Below are 21,296 nucleotides of genomic sequence, written 5' to 3'. Positions count from 1 at the left end.
TGGTGGTCGTCTCGCTTCCCCCTAGTGCCTGTGAGCGGAAAAGCCACCCTTGCAACTTTCGGCCCGCCGGCTTCAGCGTCAGGAAGGATCGCGTTTAATCTGACAGCTTTAGTTACTTTACAAATTAAGATTTTTGCACACAAAACATATGTAATGTATAAAGTACGATGTTTTATTATAAATTTAACTACCCAACAATATATAAGCCTACAAGTCTGAAATGATATGTTTAAGATAGCTCTAACGCAACTTAGTTTGACAATGGAAAACTACAGCAGTAAACAAAAACAAAGACCCTAGCTGTGTTCCAAACCGTTCCCTAATTCACTCACTCACTCTTCCCTATATAGTGTTTATTAAATAGTGAACTATATAGGCAACGACCAAACAAGATGTCGGCCACTACACTGAAAGTATCTTTGCACCAGAAGATGCACTGGTTATTTGTGTGACAGAGGCGGGCGCGCCAAACAAAAATACTTCAAATACATCCCTGAAACAAAGCGAGCACTCACAACACAGGATAGTGAAAGGTATACAGGAGTAAAATATTGGTTACATCTTATGTTCATGTATCTCAGATTAGCTCTGCATTGTGGGTATTTTATAGTGGACTATATAGTGAATGAAATTAACCGTGGAGAATTCAAACACCAGTACGAAATGAGGAACACACTGGGCGCCTGGGTAGCTCACCTGGTAGAGCATGCGCCCATGTAAAGAGGCTCGGGCCCTCAACGCAGCAGCCGCAGGTTCGGTTCTGACTTGAGACCCTTTGCTGCGTGTCATTCTCCCTCTCTCTCCCTTTTCAAGTCTAAGCTGTCCTGTCAAAAATAAAGGCCTAAAACTAATGTGAATGAAACAAGTGACAATGAAATAGGTTTTAAGTAGAAATTCACTTTACTTTAAAGTGCTCATATTATGCTTTTTGGCCTTTTCCCTTTCCTTTATTGTGTCATATATATTTTTTGTGCATGTTATAGGTTTACAAAGTGAAAAAGCTCAAAGTCCACCTCAAAGGGACTTACCATCTCCAACAGAAAACACTGTTCACAAACTGCTCCAAACAGTCCAGCCTTTACTTCCGTGACAAACGTGCGTCACTTTTGTAATGCTCGCCTCGCCACTAGCATGCCATGCCCTCATACTCAAATATTTTACAATGTTATTGTCACGTCAAAATTCAGCTGTGGGTTTTCATTGGTTGTTGGCTGGGGTGGTTGGTGGCTTATCTGCGTCACAGAGCTCCGAAAGAGGAAGTAAAGCAGAGGAATGGAGGCTCAGAGGGAACATGTATAGGTGGAGACAGCCTCGCGGAGAGACTCAGTGTTCCCTGGTTGAACTGACATTTTCCCCCTTTTGAAGTTTACGCTACTGTCCGCGTCTTTGAACATTTACAAATGAACGATCAATCGAGTGCCAACGCAGTTGCAGATGCCGCGGCGACTGATGAGTGAACGCAGAGCAAGTTGTAGGGCTGGGTATCGTTAAAAAAATACTTGATACCGGTACCGAGACCAATACTGTGACTTCGATACCGCTTCCTAAATGATCATTTTTTTTATACCAATTTTATAAAACAAAAAGAAATTACAACATTACACATTATGGCACAAATCGTTTTATATATCTTTCAACTCCTACTACGTGAGCCCCGTCTCTCTGTGTAACGTAGAGTTTTTCCTGCGCGGTCTCTACGACGTGTAACGTCAGACAGCCAATCACCAGCATTATTAGATCTTGGTAGAAGCATGCTGCGTGCTTATTGGCTATCTGACAATGATGAGATTTATTCCTTAGGTATTGAAATTGGGTATTGAATGACGAGGCATTTTTCAATACTCGATACTTTAGAGGCAATTCGGTCGGTGCCTAAAAAGTATTGAGTTGGGTACCCAGCCCTAGCGAGTTGGCCCCGCAAAGCAGAGGAGGACGGCGCCCGGAGTCGGAAAGCCAGGTAGGCCTCAAATCCTTAACTCCAGTCTGGCGGTCTGGCGTTAGCTCCTGTAGTTTTTCAAATGCATGAGTAAATCCAAGCTCTGGTATAATCCGAGACGTAATGAGAGTAATCAAATTTCCACAGGGTTGGTTATGCCGTGACATTACTAACTTGTACTGCAACTTTTAAATATTCTATCAAGATCTCCATGATTGTTGTATTTTGAGAATTATACCCTCACAGGGTCACTAACAATTGAGGAACCTCAAAAATACCATAAACTCATTTTGTGATAACGTCCTAACTTTGATATTCCCTGTAAGGGCCCTGACACACCAACCAGACGGGCCGACCGTCGGCAGAAAAGCCAGTCGGACTTATCAGTCGGGTCCCGAGGTCCAAAAAATGCCTCAGAACACACTGAGGCGACGCCGACTTGAGCGTACGCTCTGCGCGTGCGCGAAACGTAATACGTCTCCATACCAGCAGGCGGCGCTGCTCTGTATTGTTTCCATTAACAGTCTGATTATTTCCCAGAAAATGAAAACCGGCAGCTGATTGGACGAACGCGTCACGTGGTTCTTTTTTCTCCGGAAATTCACAGCCAGACTGTCATGGCGGCTTGTTCAGAATACGATCTCATATTGTACTAAAATAGTTCACCGAAACGTGTTTCTGAAAACATTTTAAGCGAGAAATAGGCCGTGCAGTTGCTGAATCTGTCTTCATTTCAGATTGACAAAGGTCAGGTTAAAAGATTTTCGTCAGATTTTGAGCGGCTCATCCGCTCCCCATTTCCGGGTGAGTCACGACTGCCCTGTCCCCGACTGAACATGTCGTGTCGGCCCAAATGAAGGCCGACGGCTCCTCGGACGGCCGACGGCACGGGACACACCGAACAGACTCGAGTCACCGACCTCGCCAGACGGCCCGACGCCCGATTATCGGGCTGGTGTGTCTTCTCTCTAATACTTACCTGAATCAGACCTAGGGGCCAGTTCAGAGGGTGCAGAGGTGTCCATGCCAACCAAACTTTGAGTCACTGAGGTTTGTGTTGCCCCATCTAGAAGAGGGTTTACACTCTCCTCTCCAGACTCCTCTTCTGCCTGATGGTTCTCAGGCATACTGTGATCAAAAGACGGCAGCAGCGGGGTGGTGGAGTAAACATCTGTTTCCTCGGTGTGGGGTGAAGACGTCACCGCTGATATCTCCTCGGCAGAACCAGCGCTGGCCTCTTCTGGCTGCCCAGAAACCTTGTAAGATGTGCTCGTGTAGACGTGCTGGGCTTCAGAAGTGAGATCCAGGTGAGCATCTGTAGTGTGGTCCTCTTGTAGAAGAGGAAGGTCGCCCTCCTGAGGAACTTCCAGAGAGCTGCTGAGGGCCTCGTTTGCATCAGCTCCAGATGTTGCATTAACAGTTGTCGTACCCAGGCTTTCAGTCACAGAAATATGATGCTCTGAGGGCTCTGCGCTCGCTGGAATTGTCGCATCATTTGTGGGTAAAGTGGAGTCTTCATCAACTGTTAGGACACCATCTGCCTTTGGAGAATTTGTTGGAAACGTGTCAGACTCTTCATGATCTGCGTCTGTGTTTTCTTCCGATGCTGGCTGATAGTTCTCTGTGTGGCTGGCCTTTTCTATGACTTCCCAGGTACTCTTCTCTGTGGACAAGTGCTCTTTATGCTCAGATGGAGGAGTGACAGACTCCCGAATGTCTACCGTGAATGGTTGCTTGTCATAACTCAATGTGACGGCCTGAGCCTCCATGTGGCTCTGCTGAACAGGATTGGCCATGCGGGCACGTTGGACCTCTTCGCCCCCCTTCACCGTCGCCTCGCGCCGGCCGAACTCCTCCTCTGCAGGACTAGTTAAGAAAACAATGTCCTGGCCAATGTTCCCTGGTTTAGTGGCGAGGAAATCCTGAGGAGATTCTGTGTAAGCGCCGTTATTGCCTGGAATAAAGAGCACAGTTTCAAAATGTTATTCATATTGTGCAGAATTTAATTAGACCTATTCCTAATCCCACTTATAATGGAACAACTTGGTTGAGAGTGTAGAGAAGAAAGCTCATTTGCAGGAAAGAAAGATGAAAAGCCATTTGTGATCTTCATCATTAGAGTGAAGTGGTCACCTTTAACAGACTTGAAGCCTGACAAGATGGATTTTTGGGTGACATGTGATCCCGAGAACTGTCAAGTATTTCGCAAGAAAATAAATTTGGGAGAAGTACAAAAATAAAGAAGAAAATTGTGCGTGCCAGAACTATGTTTGTTCTTCTTTTCCCTAAGATTTATCTTGCGAGTCGATCCCTTGGAGGGGTATGTGAAAAAAGCATTTGAGTTCTGTGTTTAAAGTCAATGAAACTCAAATACATTTTTCACAAGTGGCACTAATCCTTTCGTAGAGGGGCCCTGATCTTTAGGATGCAGAAAATAAACCAGGACACTTCATCAAATGCTTTTGCTGAAGATTGTTCTCTTACTTTTGAGGCAGTAGACATCGTGTCGAGTGTGAACCTCGGGGAAGCCCGTCTGGTTGCTGTAGCGATAGACAGTTCGGACCCCCGGTTCGCCGCCTCCACAGCGCTCTCTGGGGGTGACGATGGGGTAGCGCACGCTCCCGTCTGCCAGCCAGCCCGGACTGCAGAGGTTCAGTCCGTCGTTCCAGGCTGCGTACAGCTGAGCCGTGGTGACCAGCTCGGCCCCGTGACTCAGACAGTAGGCCTTGGCCTCCGAGAAGGTGAAGCGCTTGGGGGCGGAGCCATGAAACACCTCACCTTTACACAAGGAGACAGGTGTCAAGTTCTGATGATCTCTTGCCTCTTAGTTTGCTGTGGTTATTGTGCTGTTCAGGTTAGCAATCCAAATCAAGACTCAAGCATGGGTTTAATACTTTAAAGGTAGGCCTGTAACAATTATTACATAATTGTCTAATCGCAATATTTTTTGAGTAATCGTCGTTTCTTTGTTTAACCGCAATCAAGGGCGTAACTTTAGGTTTAAAATTGGGCGGGTTGAGATCTCCACTTTTGAGCAAAATTGAAATTTTGAGCGTCAAACACTTAATTTTCTGCATTCTGGTATTTTGTATACCAATTATATTGGTATTTTCTGAATCAATTTATGGTGCCAATGTCTCTTTATGTAAAGTAAATTATAATAAAAAATTTTGAGGGGGGGGTGCACTGGCCAGTTTTGATTATTGGGGGGGTTGTAACCCCCCCATCGCCCCTGTAAATTACGCCTATGACTGCAATTAATTGCTAACATGAGCTGAGGTCATAAGGGGTATGGATGTTCATGGTAATTGTCAATTTTATGTTCATTTAAGAAAAGAAATACAATGTTTTTATGATAATAAAGAGGCGTGGTTTACTTCATAGGCTGTGTACTTATGTTAGTACATTATCTGGGTCACAGTGATATCCCAACCAAAAGATGTATCCTGGAATTCATTCCAAACTTTTATTTGTTTGAAAAAGTAATAAATGAATGCATATTTTTAAATGTGACTGAAAGAGACAATTATATTAATTGTAATTATTTCTGAGACAATTAATTGTACAGCAACATTTGGAATTGTTACAGCTCTGTTTGAAGGTACCATATTTTGGGTTTCTACTAGAACATGTTTCCTGGAGCTACAAAAATGAATCGATTAGTTGTCAACCATTAAATTAATCGGCAACTATTTTGATAATCAACTAATCGGTTTGAGTCCTAAAAAGTAAAACTTCTCTTCTGATTCCAGCTTGTTAGATGTGAATTTGTTCTACTTTCTTCTCTCCTCTATGACAGTAAACTGAATATCTTTGAGTTGTGGACAAAACGAGACATTTGAGGACGTCATCTTGGGCTATGGTGAACACTGATCATCATTTTTCACCATTTTCTTTATAGATCAAACAAAAACAATTGATTAATCGAGAAAATAATTGACAGATTCATCTTTATTTATATATACTATAATAACACTCATGTTGCTTGTACCAATTGTACCAAAAAAACTAAAATCCTTTTCTATACTGCAGTACTGAGTCTGATAAGGTTTGGGTGCAGCACCCAAGCCGCTTTTGGGCGGCACCTACACCGAATGAATGTAAGTAAGACTTTTCTCAGATCTAATGACTGTAGTCGGTCCCCAGTGGACTTAACCCTTGTGTAGTAATTATATTTTTGTTACACAGCCAATGTTCCCTGGTCTGGTGGACCCACCACATTATTAGGCTTTTAAATCAATACAGCCATCAACAATGTATGCAAAAATACTTAATAGATGTTTACTTAGCTCCATTACCAATGATATATACATCATTTATGGTTCATATTTGCCATTTACCCCTGTGAGATCACATTTATGATCATATGATCATTTTCGTTTTTTGTGAGAAAATAAGGAAATTCAATTATAAAAAAGGTAAAAAAAAAAAATAGAAACAAGATTTTTTATCATTATTGATGCTTATTTCTTAGAGCATAATCAGAACAGGTGAAAGCACTTGAAATGTAACAATTTTGTAACTTTGTGTGGGAATAGCAGGTACAGAACGACAACATAGTTTCATAGCACCTACATTTAAATACACTCAGGTCCAGTAGACCCGAACACCTCATATGTAATAGTTATGTGTAGGGGGGGTGTACCGTGTGCAGTCATTGAAAATAAGTTATTTTTTATGTTCTTCACAGAAAATGAGCCAAGGCCAATGAGTTTGAGTTAGAAGAAATAATAAATAGCATAATCTTTCTTTTAGCAAACATTGAAAACGGGTCCCACAGACCCGAACAACACACAAGGGTTAATAATAATGGTCCCAAATGATGTGAAATTGCATTTTTTTTTTATTGAAAAATGTAGCATTTTCTTGAGGGAGGACCCCTAAACCCTTTCGCCAAATATGTGCAACTAAGTCTTCCACAAACCTGGGGAAAACACTGCTTTTGTTTGTCTTACCATCGATATTCTCCACGTAGCAGTAGACGTCATACAGCTCATCAGGCTCTAACAGTCCATAGTTCCTCACTCCCGGCAATCCATCCATGTCCCCAAAACAGCCCTCTCTTGGCATCTGGATGGGATATCTGTGGAGGGAAATGTCGCACTGAAACACCAAGTACCTCTTCTTTTCGTGATGGCAGCACTCCAAACATCACACTTCTCTGTGTTGAAGTGGGGAGAGGTGTTTTGATTTCTGATCCCATGAGTGCCTCTCAGCTCCTGGAGGATCTGTGTGTTCTGATGTCCAGAGCATATTACATGTTAGCTGGCTGAGCAGGCTTATTATAGTAAACTTAAAGGACAAATCAGGCGCAAAATGAACCTAGGGGTTAATAACACATGTGTACCGAGTCGTCCGTTCTCTGGGAAATGTTTTCATGCTAATCGAATGTGACCAGTTTTAGCGCAAACCGCTAATTAGCTTATAGCGATTGTCGTCGGGGCTAAAGTAAAAAGAAATCGCTATTTCTATACCACTAACAAGGCTCAAAATAGCACCACACTTCCACGGTAGCATAATGAGGGTCCCTACATGTAAACCGAAGCATTGAGAACTTTGTAAGTGTACAGACAGTTTATTAAAAAGATAGTTTATAAAGACAGTACCGTTCACATATACAGGTAGGCGCCATCTTGGGAAAACAGTCATGACCAGTCGAACGACAGCGTTCGGTACTGTCTTTCTAAACTATCTTTTTGGACATTGTTAACTTCATTAATGTGTTTAATGTGTTAATGGATTGAGGATGGGAATAGGATTCAGTATTCGGTTTCGGATTCGGCAGAATCGTAACCAGTGGATTCGGTATTCGGCCGAACCCCAAAAATCCGTATTCGTTGCATCCCTACTGCAAACTGACAAACCTGCACACTGGATGCTCCCCGAGCCACAAGGACAGCAAAGTGTCAGTGTGGCAATTTATTGTTGTTGTTTTTGTCGAGCTTTTGGGCTTGGGAAGGGTATGGGCTGTTGCCAAATGTACACTGAACATCTGAGTGCCCACAAAATCTGGATTCTATTTTTCCATTCAAGAGGCCACTCGATCCAGTAAATGGCGTGTCCAGTTTGACATCGGGCGCTCACCTCACTGAGTGGTCTGAGAGCCAGCCGGCGTCACACTGCTCGTATCCGCTGTGGTAGGCGGCCAGGAGCTGCTCCGGAGTGGCAATCTGAGCCCCGATCTCCTCGCAGGCCTCTCTGGCTCGCTCAAAGGTGAAGGCGTAGCGGCTGGATGCATCACGATAATGGAACACCACCCCTGTAAAAAAAAAAAAAAAATCAGCTTTATGGATTCTGTCGTGTTTTATGTGATCATTCTGCAAAGAAGAATTAGAGGCAGGGTAGTCTATATCCTTCCTTCTTTTTTTCCTACACTTTTTTCAATGTTTTTGTCGCTTTTCTCAATACATGCAGACATGTTCCGGTAGCTCCCTAGATAGTTGGAGATCTCAACCCCCCCAATGTTGAACCCAAAGTTACACCCTTGGGTAGATGCATTGTGAATCATGGCCAAAAAAAGGAAATATGTCTGCTTGCTTTTATTTAATTCAAACCATATCTACCTCACCTTTGACTTTGACCTGAGCCACGTCGTCGGCGTCCTCCAGGCCCTGCTGCACCTCGCAGCGGTAGAAGCCAGTGTCGTTCTGTCTCAGGTTATCCAGCCGCAGCGTGAGGTCGGCGGGGGACGAGGCATAATGGAGCAGCGAGGCTCGGTCCTTGTATGCCTCGCTGACTCGCACCCTGTCGCCGCGGGCCACCAGGATCTCTGCCTCGCGCCCATGAGTCAGCACGCTCCATTTGACCCGTGGGAGGGACAGCACGGCGTGGCGGCCGTTGGTGGAGGGGGAAGGCGGCGGGTGTGCCAGAGACACCAGGCAGGGTAACATCAAAGAGCCGCCCAGCACAGCGGCCACAGGTGGGGCGGCGGGGATGGTCACCTGGAGGAGCTTCGAGTCATCTGAAGAGAAGCAAGCTTTAAAGTAATACAGTAGGTGACATTTTGAGAAATATGTTTTTTCTTGTTCAGGTAAGATTGATACAGAGCAGCAGCCAGGAGATAGCCTAGCTTAGCATAAAGACAACTATCCTTAGACCAGGGGTGTCAAACTCAACTTCACTAAGGGCCAGACTGGAAATGAGAATCACATCAAGCGCCAGATATGCTTTTATTTAAGAAGAAAAAGTCAAATATTTGTGACTGTATTATTGCATGTCTCATATAGCTTTTTCACTTACAGTGTGGGCCTAATAAATTATTTAAAAAAAAAAAAATATATATATATATATTTTATTTTTTAAAAAGCCGGCCAAAAAGCTCCGTAGCCATCATAAAAAAGCCAAAAAAAAGAGGACAAAAGCAACAAAAACAATGGAAAAAGCGACAAAATTGTTTAAAATAGCCAGAAACGTTAGAAAAGCGTCAAAAATGTCAGAAAAAAACATCAGAAAAAAACATCAAACATTGGAAAAAGTGACAAAAACATTGACGTTTCTGACATTGAAAGCGTCAGAAACGTCGAAAATGCTCATAAAGCATTGAAAAGAAGCACAAAAAAACGTCGGAAAAGGCGTCAAAAACTTCGAAAAACAACAACGACAACTCCGACCTGCGGCCCTTTGCTGCATGTCATTCCCCTTCTCTCTCCCCTTTCAAGTCTAAGCTGTCCTATCCAAATAAAGGCCTAAAATGCCGAAAAATAAATAAATAAACCTGGATCCAGGGTTCGAGGCAGAGCCCCATTCATTCCTATGAGAGTTGCTCAGTGGCGTATAAAGCCAGAAAAGTTCACCTTCCTCATATAAAATTACCAGAATGATCGGCGCTTCTTTCATACTGCATGGCCCAAGCCAAGCCGGCTCCTTCCGGTTTAGCGCTCCGCTAACTTGAATGGGGATGAAATGATTTAATTGTCTCTTCTAGACTTTCCAAATGTTATCCGACCGAATGGATCAAATTCTGATAGAGAAACAAGTCATTTCGCTGAGGTTGCGACGCTCGGAAATATGTATCCACTGATTCAGCCATGTAAGTCTATGGGGGGAAAAGTATTTTTGGGTCAGATGGCATCACGTGACGGACACAGAAGTTACAAATTCTACTGTTTGGCCGCTATGTCAAATTGGTTTCAAAGCTTGGCGCACTTCCATGGGGCCCGTGTGAAACCGCTTAATGAACTACATATTTAATCTCGCACAGTACACAGTATTTGTATGTCACCTTACTCGCTGCTCGGCTTGCTCACTAGCTAGCTCGCTAGCTACCTTTGCTCTGTTCCAACACATGTAATGTTATCTTACTTGATGTGTCACTGAGGTTTGTGTTTCCTCATCTAGAAGATCCAACGTTTTTATCAGCCGAAAAAAGCGAAACAACAAGCGAGACCCGTTGCTCGTGTTAATAACTAGGGATGTGCAAAAAAATCGATTCCTATTCGAATCGTGATTCAAGCTCTACCGATTCAAAATCGATTCATAGAATTCCAAAAATCTAAATTGTATGTCTACTGCAATGCATGATAGATAGATAGATAGATAGATAGATAGATAGATAGATAGATACTTTATTGATCCCTAAGGCGAAATTCAAGGTCCCAGTAGCTTACAGACATCACACACAACATACACATACATCATAACAGGATGTTAAAATAACAAACAAATCCACATGAATAATATGGACAATAAAAGATACTGAATAAACTAAATAAAAAATCCACATGAATGTACTAAGGGATGTACATATATATACACACACACACACACACATGGGAAAAGTAACTACATTTACATACTGTGAATCTTTTTTTAATGGAGAATTGTTTTTGAATCGAAAATCGATATTGAATCGAATCGTGAGCCTAAAAATCGGAATTGAATCGTGACATTTTCTGAATTGTTCACCCCTATTAATAACGTTACATCCCGGTACAAAACACACAGACATCGTAGCTTCAGAGAGACGTCCCTTAGAGACTTTGGCGTGAATAGTCTTTCTAATTACGTATTATCACAGTCTTATATTTCAACACTTTTAAGACAGACAGGCTTTCTTCACTTGCAAAATTATCTTTTAAATTGAGTAACACCCTAAGTGTATTTCATAGCTCAATTCAAACCGGATCAACCAATTATCTGTCTCCCACCGTCTTCTGAAAACATCTCTCCGTCACGCTCACAGGAAACCATTTCTATCCTCCTCTCCCTGAAATATAAAGTTCCTGTTACAGTTTTGCAGCACAACCCTGTATGCAGTTATCAGAGCCGCAGCCATGACATTTAATACCAGGGTTGGACTACGGGCCAAAAACTGATTGGACAGAGGTGACTGATTACTCACAGTGTAGCTGTGGGCATATATAGGTGCATTTTGCTGCCTCATAGCACAAAATGACATTTTATATATCTGCAGGTAGTTTGTAGGGTTGTTATCAGAGACTTCTGCTCCCAGAATATCTCGGCCACGTTGTTGCACATCTTACCGGTTGCCAACAGACTTTGAGGATTTAAAGTTCTCGCACATTTACTTCGGAAAACTTTGCATTTTCCCAAACCATTTTGCTTTGCATGCCATGCTTTTCACATTATCAGCACACAAGCCAATACGCAGTACAACTAAAGGCAAAGACATTCAGCTGTATCAGTCTGATTTCCTGCTGCGACACTCGGGCGCCCTTGAAAACGGCCTCCAGAGAGTGCGTGTCAGCCAAAACAAGAACGACAGGAAATGATTAAACAGCACCCTGCTGCCCTTAAAAGTCAGAGGTCACTTATGATTTAATGGAGCGGTGGATGTCAGTGGTGAAAGACAGAGGGGGTGTGTGGTGGGGGGGTACCTGACTCCTGGTGGTGGGTAGAGGACGACGGCCGGACGAGGAGACAGATGGCACACAGCAGCACAGGTAGAAACACCTCCAGTCTGTGGGTGAGAGACAAGAAGGGAGGGAGGGGGGACAGTGTTTGAACTTCAATATGACAAAAACCTCTGGACGGCAGAGTAGAAGTGTTGGTGCCTACAATATTTTATTTAGGTCAAATGACTGCTGTAAAATGAAGTTAAACTAGGGTTGGGCATCGAGAACCGATTCCTACTTGGAATCGTTAAATAATTACGATTCCAGTGGAATCGTTTCTTTATTGGAATCGTTTGGAATCATTTGGAGGATTTGGTTTCAAATCTGATCATGGGTTCCCAATTTAACATGCAAGTTTTGGTTTCCGTAGCAGCCAGGCGCTTGTTGTGTTGCAGCCGTATAGCACAGTAAGCAGCGCTCTAGTGTGGCTTTATTTTACGTTGAAAAAGCTCGGTGAAACTGCAACCCACCATTGACTCAAAATAAAACTTTCCTCTTATTTGTGAAAATAAGCATGTGACCCGTTTCAACTCCACCCCTCAAAGAATCACAATCGATAAGAACCGGAATCGAAAGGAAGAATCAGAATTGTTAAAATCCAAACGATGCCCAACCCTAAGTTAAACTGGGTAATTATAAAAAAAAAAAAAGAGCTAAAAATAATCTACAAAGGCCTCATACAGTGGTAAAACAATACATGGTGTCGAAATCTGTGTGCACAGATTAATTAACTTAAACAATTAACTGTTCATCAAAATGGACGACACGTAGTGAAGCAAAAACATCCCGGATACGGGAGCTGCCATCTTGTAATTTTGGAGCCAGAGTCTGCGCAGTAGTAGTCTATATCCACAATGTTCCACTTCCGGGATTGCTCCGTTGCCGCATGAAATTCCTCCAGATGTCCTTCTTTTTGCCGGATGTTCGTTACCATCCAGTAAATCCAGACAGCTAGCTAGACTATCTGTCCAATCTGAGTTTTCTGTTGCACGACTAAAACAACCTTTAAACGTACACGTTCCACCAAAACAAGTTTTTTCCCGAGGCTATTTTGCAGAGAAACCGTTGCTCCGTCCGGCGCTTAGCACAGCCCATGACGATTGTGATTGGTTTAAATGCCATGTGACTCCCTCCCTCTTTGACCAAAGAAGAGAATTCAAGACAGAAACTCATATTGACTTAATATTTTGAGCCATTCATCGAACTCTGAGCAGAAAGGAGGCCGACTGTCATTAAAATGATAAACTGTGAATGTAGTAAACGCAGTGAACCGATATCAGCAGAATCTCTGCAGCAAAACAGATCGGATGATGAAGTTATCCATCATGTTGAACGCTGTGAATACCAATTCATCATCCTTTCATAGTAATTTACAGACAGGAGGGATTGCTTTAGATCGGTGTTATTTATTTCCATTGTTTTAGACAACGCCTGGGTCTGTTTGTCTCCAGGATGAAAGCTTCTATCTGGCTGTATTAGATGTTGTAATAACTATTTTATAATCACATTTGTGTCATACTTTTTGTCGTCTGACTCATGTTTGTCTGCAACTCACTGTCAGGGGCGGATTGGCCATCTGGCATTTCTGGCAAATGCCAGAGGGGCCGGACCATTTTTTAAAATGTGGGCCGGTCAAATGTATTGTTGTGTAATATTATGCATTTGGCCAGTCGGCAACGGCCGACCTGGTCCCGAGATGGGCCGACCGACCCAATCATGGGTTACTTAAATTGAGACGTTCAGTCAAAATCAAGCACGTCACCTTCAAACGGGATCTCTGTTTGCAGGGTTCAGGCTGTACTGGGGGACCGGCTGCGCAGTGAGAAGCCGCTGCTGACGGGCGCAGAGCTCTGCCAGAACTCCAACTGCTGTCTGTCCGCGCAGCCGTCTGACGGCATCAGTATTAAATTGAGACAGTTTCATTACCGGTTAAAAAGGTCGCGTTAAATAGTAGTCTAATTCAGTACTGTTGGTTTTAACAGCTGATTCAAAGTGTAGGCCTATAGGAGTACACATGAAAACCCTGAACTTTCTGCTGTCTGAACTGTCTTTCTGCTGTGCCACATTCACGTAGTAGTTTTACACTATGAAGGTTAAACTCTGCAATTAATCCGCGGTTCACATGTATGTATGAACTGTGGTGGTCCGTTACACTGTAGGCTATATTCAACATCACTGATTAAGTAGCCTAAGTAAATCCTACATTTTTCAACTTCCATTATATTTTGTATTTTTAATTGTTACCTGCCACCAGAATTTTGTGCTTTCCTTGCAATACATATTGACATTTTTACCATAAATTGGTGCCTCAAAATGTATCAGAATGCAGGAATTGAAGTCTTTTACCCTCAAAATTTCCTGGGGGAGACCAGACCCCCCCCCCCCCCCCCTGCTTTATGTGTTCCCCCAAAGACCAATTCTGACCAAGGAAAAACCCTGAAGTATCACAGACAGCCATAAAAAACATTTAAATTGCAGAGTTAGAGAGTTAAAAACAGATGAAAAGATGAAGAACCAGACAGACAATATGTACAGTGTCAAACTGAGAGAAATATGGACAATCAAACAGACAGACAGTGACAAAAGAGAACAACATACTGTAGAGAATGATAGTAACAGCATAGAAACAGCATAAACAGACAGTATGTGTAAATTTGTTATAAACATGTGATCTTTAAAAAGTAGTAAGCATTGTTTGCCAGTTACATTAAATGTTTAAAAATCTGTTACATAAGGTACTGCTTATATTATTTCACCATCTACACAAATGCGAACATATATATATATATATATATATATATATATATATATATATATATATATATATAAACAAATAAAAACTTACAAAACTGGTAAATCTTATTTCAAAAGAAGTCATTATTTTATTTGGTTGTCTCCGTACAGTTTGTGCGCAACACATTTCAGCTGTTGTGCCGACTGCTTTCCACACGCGTGTTTGCCATGAAAAGATACAGGCAACGCAATTTTCTGTTCACGTTAACGGTGCATTAAAATCCAGTGCTAATATGCTCTCTGATGCTCCCAAACAGACGTTAGAGGCAACAGAAGTATCGCTGCATGTCACGCTGGTAAACACTAACGTTACACTTGGCAGCAGGTAACATTAGCCTACCGTTTGCTACAGTAGTAACTGGATTAAACAGTATTTCTGTAGAGGATTCAACAGCGTACAACCGTCTGTCGCTAAAGCTATGAGCTAAAAGACACAAACTAGCTCTGGTCACTGCTGTTGTCAGAAAAACAACAGTTACTTGAAACTGGTAAACCTTGTGTTGCATTCAAAGTTATTGTAAAATACCCTTTTCTCATCTGTTTTTGTCGTTTAACAGCAATTTACTGGTGAAAGAAGTAATTATTGTTAAAAGTTATTGTTATTACATTTTTAATAATCATTTAAATTCCCCACTTTTTTGTGCTGATCTGAAAATTGATCCGATCCGTGACTCAAAACCGTGATCCAAACCGTGAGTTTTGTGATCCGTGACACCCCTGTTTGAGAGGGATGGGACATGATATTGCAAGCCATTCTCTCATTGTTTCATTATTCAAATGTGTGGTATAGTTACATAAGAAATGAATTAATCCAAATATAGGCAGTTTAAAACATGGCAACCGTATTGTCAATTTTGGCAACCAAAAGCTGATGCCTGGTTGCCACCAAGGGGGTAAGCGAGCGTCTGGAAAGCGTACTTCCTACGGCGCCATTTTGATGCTAACAAGCACTCACCTGCCGTTAGCATTCCATTGACTGCTATTCATTTTGACGTCACTTTGACAGAGAATAACTTTACATCTGAAGTGTTTAAAGACTCTATTTGTCCATTGTTTAGTTCTAAAGAAACACGACAATGTATAAAAGGCTCCATTACCTTGTACCTCACGTTATGGCTCCGTAGCAGACGTTTTTGTAAAACGATTGTACTAACGATTGTGTCATAACCACGGGACTTACTGTTGCATAGTAGAGGAATTACCGTACAGTACAGGAGAATCTTACAGGCAGTTTCGACTTACATTAGCTGTTTAAGTTTAATTACTAATGTTAACTAGCATTTTAGTTAGCAATAATTAGCCTGTGTCCATGTTATCTCCTTACATATACCTACGCTCTCCGTCTCTGCTAGATTGGGAATGATTGAGATTTCTCTTGGCACAGCTACCAGAAGACTTCCAACTTTCAGACACGTTGCTCACGTCACATCTACGTCGTCTCTCTCAGTTGGAGGCTGCTCAGTAACGCTCAGCGCTCACCAGAAAAGTGCTTCTAATGTCCTTCACTGGTCTCCGTCCAGAGCAACGGGATCTCTTTGTTCATTTATTTTACTGTCTATGGTTGCCACCCTGGCAACCACTTTAAAAAGTTAGCATTGAGCCCTGATTGAGTATCTAACTATTTCATACATAAAAACATGATCGTGTGTGTTCATTTGTGCGTGTGTGTGTTTGTGTGTGTGTGTGTGTGTGTGTGTGTGTGTGTGTGTGTGTGTGTGTGTGTGTGTGTGTGTGTGTGTGTGTGTGTGTGAAGCAGACAGACAGACTGTCTGTGTGTCCTTGCAGCTTTCTGTGAGTCAGACTTCAGGAACTGCAGAGCGTGAGTTGAATTCTGATTCCCACAAAAACTCTCCGGAGGGTCGGACTGACGCCCAATCTCCGACTTAACTAGATTTACTATTATTAACACTCCTTTTTTTCCCTCTACTTTATGCACTGTAACTTTTTTTCCATCCTGTTGTTTTCTTTGTTGTATTGTAATCCTCTTTTCTCTGTATAGGTTAACACCTTTTTTTCCTCATATTATGCTTTTTGGCTTTTTCCCTTTCACTTATTGTGTTATGCATCTTTTTTTGTGCATGTAATAGTCCACCCCAAACGGAGTTACCATCTCCCACATAAAACACTGTTCACCGACTGCTCCAAACAGCTCTATTGTAGTCCAGCCTTTACTTCTGTGACAAACACATGTCATTTTGCATCACTTTGTAACACGTTATAATGCTTGCCTAGCTGCTAGTGTGGCACGCCCTCAAACCAAGCTAGTTAGAGCGGAGGCCTGAAGAGTTCAGATAGTTGTATCATCATGTCCAGGGCCCAGTTTTTCAAAAGTAATCCAGTGGGATTTAGGATCACGGATTGGATCAAATCTTGGAAATGGGTTTTTCAAAAGCAAAAGAGGGATTCCGAACAAGATCAGATCATGTAATCCGATCTTACATTTGATCTGGATCAAACCTGCCCTTTGGGTTTTTCAAAACTTGGAAGTCGGTTTGGGATCTATTTGGTCCAAAAAAACAGGATTATCCTGATCCCATCAGAAGGGTGGATTCAGTTGTGATTTTTTGAACCAAATAAAATCAGACAGTGTTTTTTTTTTTAAGTGAATGATCACAAAATGAATGTTTACTTTCCTTTAAAAAACTGGCATAAAAGTAAGATGGATCAGGTGATCCTGGATAGAGTTTAGATTCTCGGCCCAAGCCCGAGCCCGACCCGAGCCCGACCGGACCTCGGGTCGGGCTCGGGCCGTTATTTTCCGCCACATCCTCGGACCGCGCCTGGGCCGGACCCTTGATCAAGCAATTTTTTTTTTTTTTTTTTTATCCATTACCTTATTATCCTATTTGGGTGGGGAGATAGCTATGCCATAATCAGAAATATTATAAATATATATATAGGCTATATATATAGGCTATATAAAAGTAACAAATGTGTACAAAAGTTAGGCTGCAGTTACAAAATGCAGCACGTGTCATGCGCGGAGTCTCCTCCTCTCGCACGCATCACACCGGGAGCTTGAAGATGTAAAGAAAAAAAGAAAAACAGGAGAATTAACTTTGAGCAAGTGTGGAGGAAAGTCGGAGGTATGGAAGCAGTTTAAACAAGTCGTGGGCAGTGACAACAATATGTTGTTCATCATTGTTTCTTTTTTTTTTTTACTTTTCTTCACTCGGATCCACTTGCGATCCGTTCCATTCTAAACAAACAGCGCAGTTTACAGCTTCGTCCTTGTTGTATTATTCTAAACAGATTTCTGTAGTTCAAACAACTCTGAATTGTAGTTGAGAACGTCAGTTATAACGGCCCACGTATTAAAAAATTGGGTTTAAATCGGGCTCGGGCTCATAATTACAGTTAATGTTTCGGGCCGGGCCGGGCTCGGACACAACGTGCTCGGGCTCGGGCAGGTTCAGGCTTGATTTTTTGGGCCGATCTAAGCTTTAATCCTGGATAGCAAAACAAGGGATTTCCAAATCTGTATCAATTTGATCCAGATAAAAATTTTTGAAAAACTGGGCCCAGGAGTGCAGAATTACAACATTACGTGTGAAAGACTAATGTGTTAACATTTAAATAACTTACCACTCTGAAACGTCTCGCTCCAGTCTAGGTTGCGAACACTCTGTGGTTGCGAAGCTGGTTCGGGTTGTTCTGCCTGTGTTTCGGGATCAGACTCGCGGGTTTGTATTGGATCACATTAGCATGCTTGTCAGACCCCGCCCTACTCTGCTTCTGACTGGCTAGTAGTCCTTACCTAGCTACTGCGCATGTGCGACTCCCAACAAAGATGGAACAGAAGTGAGATGCCTCACTCTGTAGCTAAAACAGAGAGCTCAACACACAGGGTGAAAAGAGGAGCTGCAGCAATGTGCAGTACAACAAATATATGGTGTTTTTGAAAATGATCTATGTAACCCTATTCTGGTACAACCTCTAAATACAATTATGAACCTGAAAATAGAAAATAAATCCAATCACTTGAAACTATGTCTAGAAAGATTTTGATCCAACAAGAGAAATACTTTTCTTACATTAAAGGGTCCAAATGTTTACTGAACTGGCAAAATTGTTGAAGCCACTAAAAGTTTGGTCTCTGTGTTCAAATGGAAATTTAATCTAAACCCTAAGCCTGCATCTACACTACTACGTTTTCATTTTTAAGCGGTGTGGTGAGTCAAAAACAATCTCCGTCCACCAAGAGATATGGCTCCAGTAGCAGAACTAATCTCAGTCCATATTAACACGTCTGACAACTCATATCACATGACCGTTCACACACACTGGGCATGTGCATGCCGGTGTAAACAGGAAGCAGGTTGTTTGACGTTATTGTCACTACCCGATGTGAGTCGAGTGCAGATGTGAGTTGCGCATGCTCAGATTTTAACGGTTTACGGCATAACGCCAAGGGATCTGGATCAGGCAAACGTTGTAGCTCTCTATGATTGTTTGATTGCTAACGTTAGCTCACAATGCCATTCCAGTGACAGCCTTTGTTGTGTTTGATTGCTGACTTGTAGCCAGCAGTGAACGAACTTCGTTATGTAGGTCCATTTTTATTGTATTGACATTACAGAAGTCTCTCGTTAGCAGGTTCTTGTAGGCTACTTCAGCCTCTAATCTAGAACTGACATCAGGGATCATGACGTGAAAATGTGATGCCTTACGCTAAATAATAAATTACTGCTATGTAATGTACCTATCTCATTATTCTGTGACTAACAGCAAAACAGATCTGCGTGAAGTTGCAAACTCACAAAAAGAACGACGGCCGCTCCTTGTACCTTTTTTATTTTTCTCGATGAATCATGTAAGCTACCTAACCGATAACACTGACTGACGTGACTCGTTTCGAAAGGTCTCCGTTTGTGCCCGTTTTCAAACCAAAAACGGGGGCAGCAGTGTTTCCAAATGTCTCCGTTTTAGGGGCTCGGAAAACATAGCAAAAAGCTATTCCTTTGCAAACCAAAACATAGTAGTGTGGATGTAAATGTAGCCTGAGTCCGGAGAGAAATGTGTTTGCAGCCTGTGGTTGAGTTTTCCTCAAACTATTCAGAGCAGAGCGTCTCACGAACGTTTCACTGCCTGACCCCAAAAAAGCCATCTGTTAACTTCAAGTTCTGCCTGTCCCTGTGTCACTTAATAAATCTGTTTGTTTTTTTCCTGTGGAAGAAGCAGGAAGTGAATAAATGATCAGAGGCTCCAGCTGGAGAAATAAAAAATAAATCAACAGTCGAGCTGCGAGCTGAAAGTAAAAACCGATTCCACTTTTGTGTTTGTGTGTGTTTGCGGATGACGAAACACTTTTTGTCAGCTCACCCCGGCACAAACACACCAAAACAAACAGGAAACAGCTGGTGACCTCCGACGCCTCACTGACTCCTTACCGACCAGGGCGAGACCTGTCAGCGCTTCAGCTCGGAATTAACAAGCAGGTCACCTCTAGCTCTAGACCAGGGGTCTTCAGCGTTTTTTAAACCATAGTTCAATTCAACATTAGCTGAAAGAGAGACGGAGCAGGGACCCCCTACTACTAATCTTGTACAAAATTAAGTTGCATATTAAACTGGGCCTACAGTAAAGTGTAGGGTGGCCTAAAGCCTTTATACATACCATTTTAGTAAATAGAATACTAAGCTATTAAAATAATAATTGTCAGCATGATTTTATAAATCAACATACATGTGGCACAGTGAATCCTTATAGGATGAACTGTATCTGTGGGTGGCTACCTGAGTGACTACCGTACCTATAGGCCGGTAAGCCTATCATCAGTGGGGATTTATTTTGCTAACAATATGTTGGATTCATGTTGACATTTTCACTTTTGAAAAAAACTTTCAAAAATTGACAATAATTTGGAGGCCCCCCTGCAGTGACTCTGAGGAGCCCCAACTTCAACTTTTAACTTTATTTTGTCCCCCGGAGGGCAATTGGTTTTGCAGCAAGGTTTGCGATACATGAAAAAACAACATAGTCATTCAGTACAGAACGAGATAGGGGGTGACCTGAATACCAGTGGGATAGAAGACCAAAAATTGTCACTGGTGACCGACTTTGACATTTCCAAGTGTACTTACACAGCATTAGTAATGCTAGGATAATTATTTATCAAAGAATGGACAAAATCACTGGAGTTCTCTTAAAAGTTTGTTTACTTGCAGCAAGTAGAGTCCATTTTTATTTTAAGATTATTTGTTTGGGCTTTTCTGCCTTTAATGGACAGGACAGGTGAGAAAGGGGGGGAAGACGTGCAGGAAATCGCCACAGGTCGGAGTCAAACCCTGGACCTCTGCATCAAGGCACAAACCTGTAAATATATATACGCCTGAGATACCCACTGAGCCACCAAGTAGAGTCAGTTTACAGCACTTCAGCATAAGTACAGAAAGTGACTGATTGTTCACAACAGTGTCTTTTTAAAGGAGTCAAGTTAGTTATTCGGTTCATGCAATCAGTAGCTTTCTTCTTATCTCTGGTTAGGCCCGGCATCTCCTCCACATTATGCTCTCTGCCCTCAGGGATACATCCTGTGCTCTTTGCTGGGTCACTCAGCTTTCATGATTAACACATGAAAGACAGAAGTACTAAAACAGAAATACTAAAACAGCAGTTTGGATGCAAATGGTTTAACAAAGAAACTGAAGCAAAACCGTTCTAAGCATCATTTTTCTAACATGTCACATCTAAAAAAGTGGCAGAATGACGAA

At 42.2% G+C, this 21,296-nt stretch overlaps 1 protein-coding gene across 1 annotated transcript in view; it reads right to left on the bottom strand.

Annotated features, from left to right (window-relative positions):
- Positions 1–21,296, bottom strand: part of bcan (brevican) — a 54,482-nt gene that overhangs the window by 17,955 nt on the left and 15,231 nt on the right. Inside the window, exons 2-7 of the mRNA XM_031319105.2 lie at positions 11,773–11,855; positions 8,505–8,897; positions 8,021–8,195; positions 6,892–7,019; positions 4,421–4,714; positions 2,916–3,890 (exon numbers count right to left, since the gene is read on the bottom strand). Coding sequence (XP_031174965.1) covers positions 2,916–3,890; positions 4,421–4,714; positions 6,892–7,019; positions 8,021–8,195; positions 8,505–8,897; positions 11,773–11,855 — 2,048 coding nt within the window. The remainder of the gene's footprint in view (positions 1–2,915; positions 3,891–4,420; positions 4,715–6,891; positions 7,020–8,020; positions 8,196–8,504; positions 8,898–11,772; positions 11,856–21,296) is intronic.

This window comes from Sander lucioperca, chromosome 10 (assembly GCF_008315115.2).
Source record: "Sander lucioperca isolate FBNREF2018 chromosome 10, SLUC_FBN_1.2, whole genome shotgun sequence".
Classification (NCBI taxonomy): Eukaryota; Metazoa; Chordata; class Actinopteri; order Perciformes; family Percidae; genus Sander; species Sander lucioperca.
Note: the sequence above shows the minus strand (reverse complement) of the source record. Positions and strands in the feature narration are given on the sequence as shown.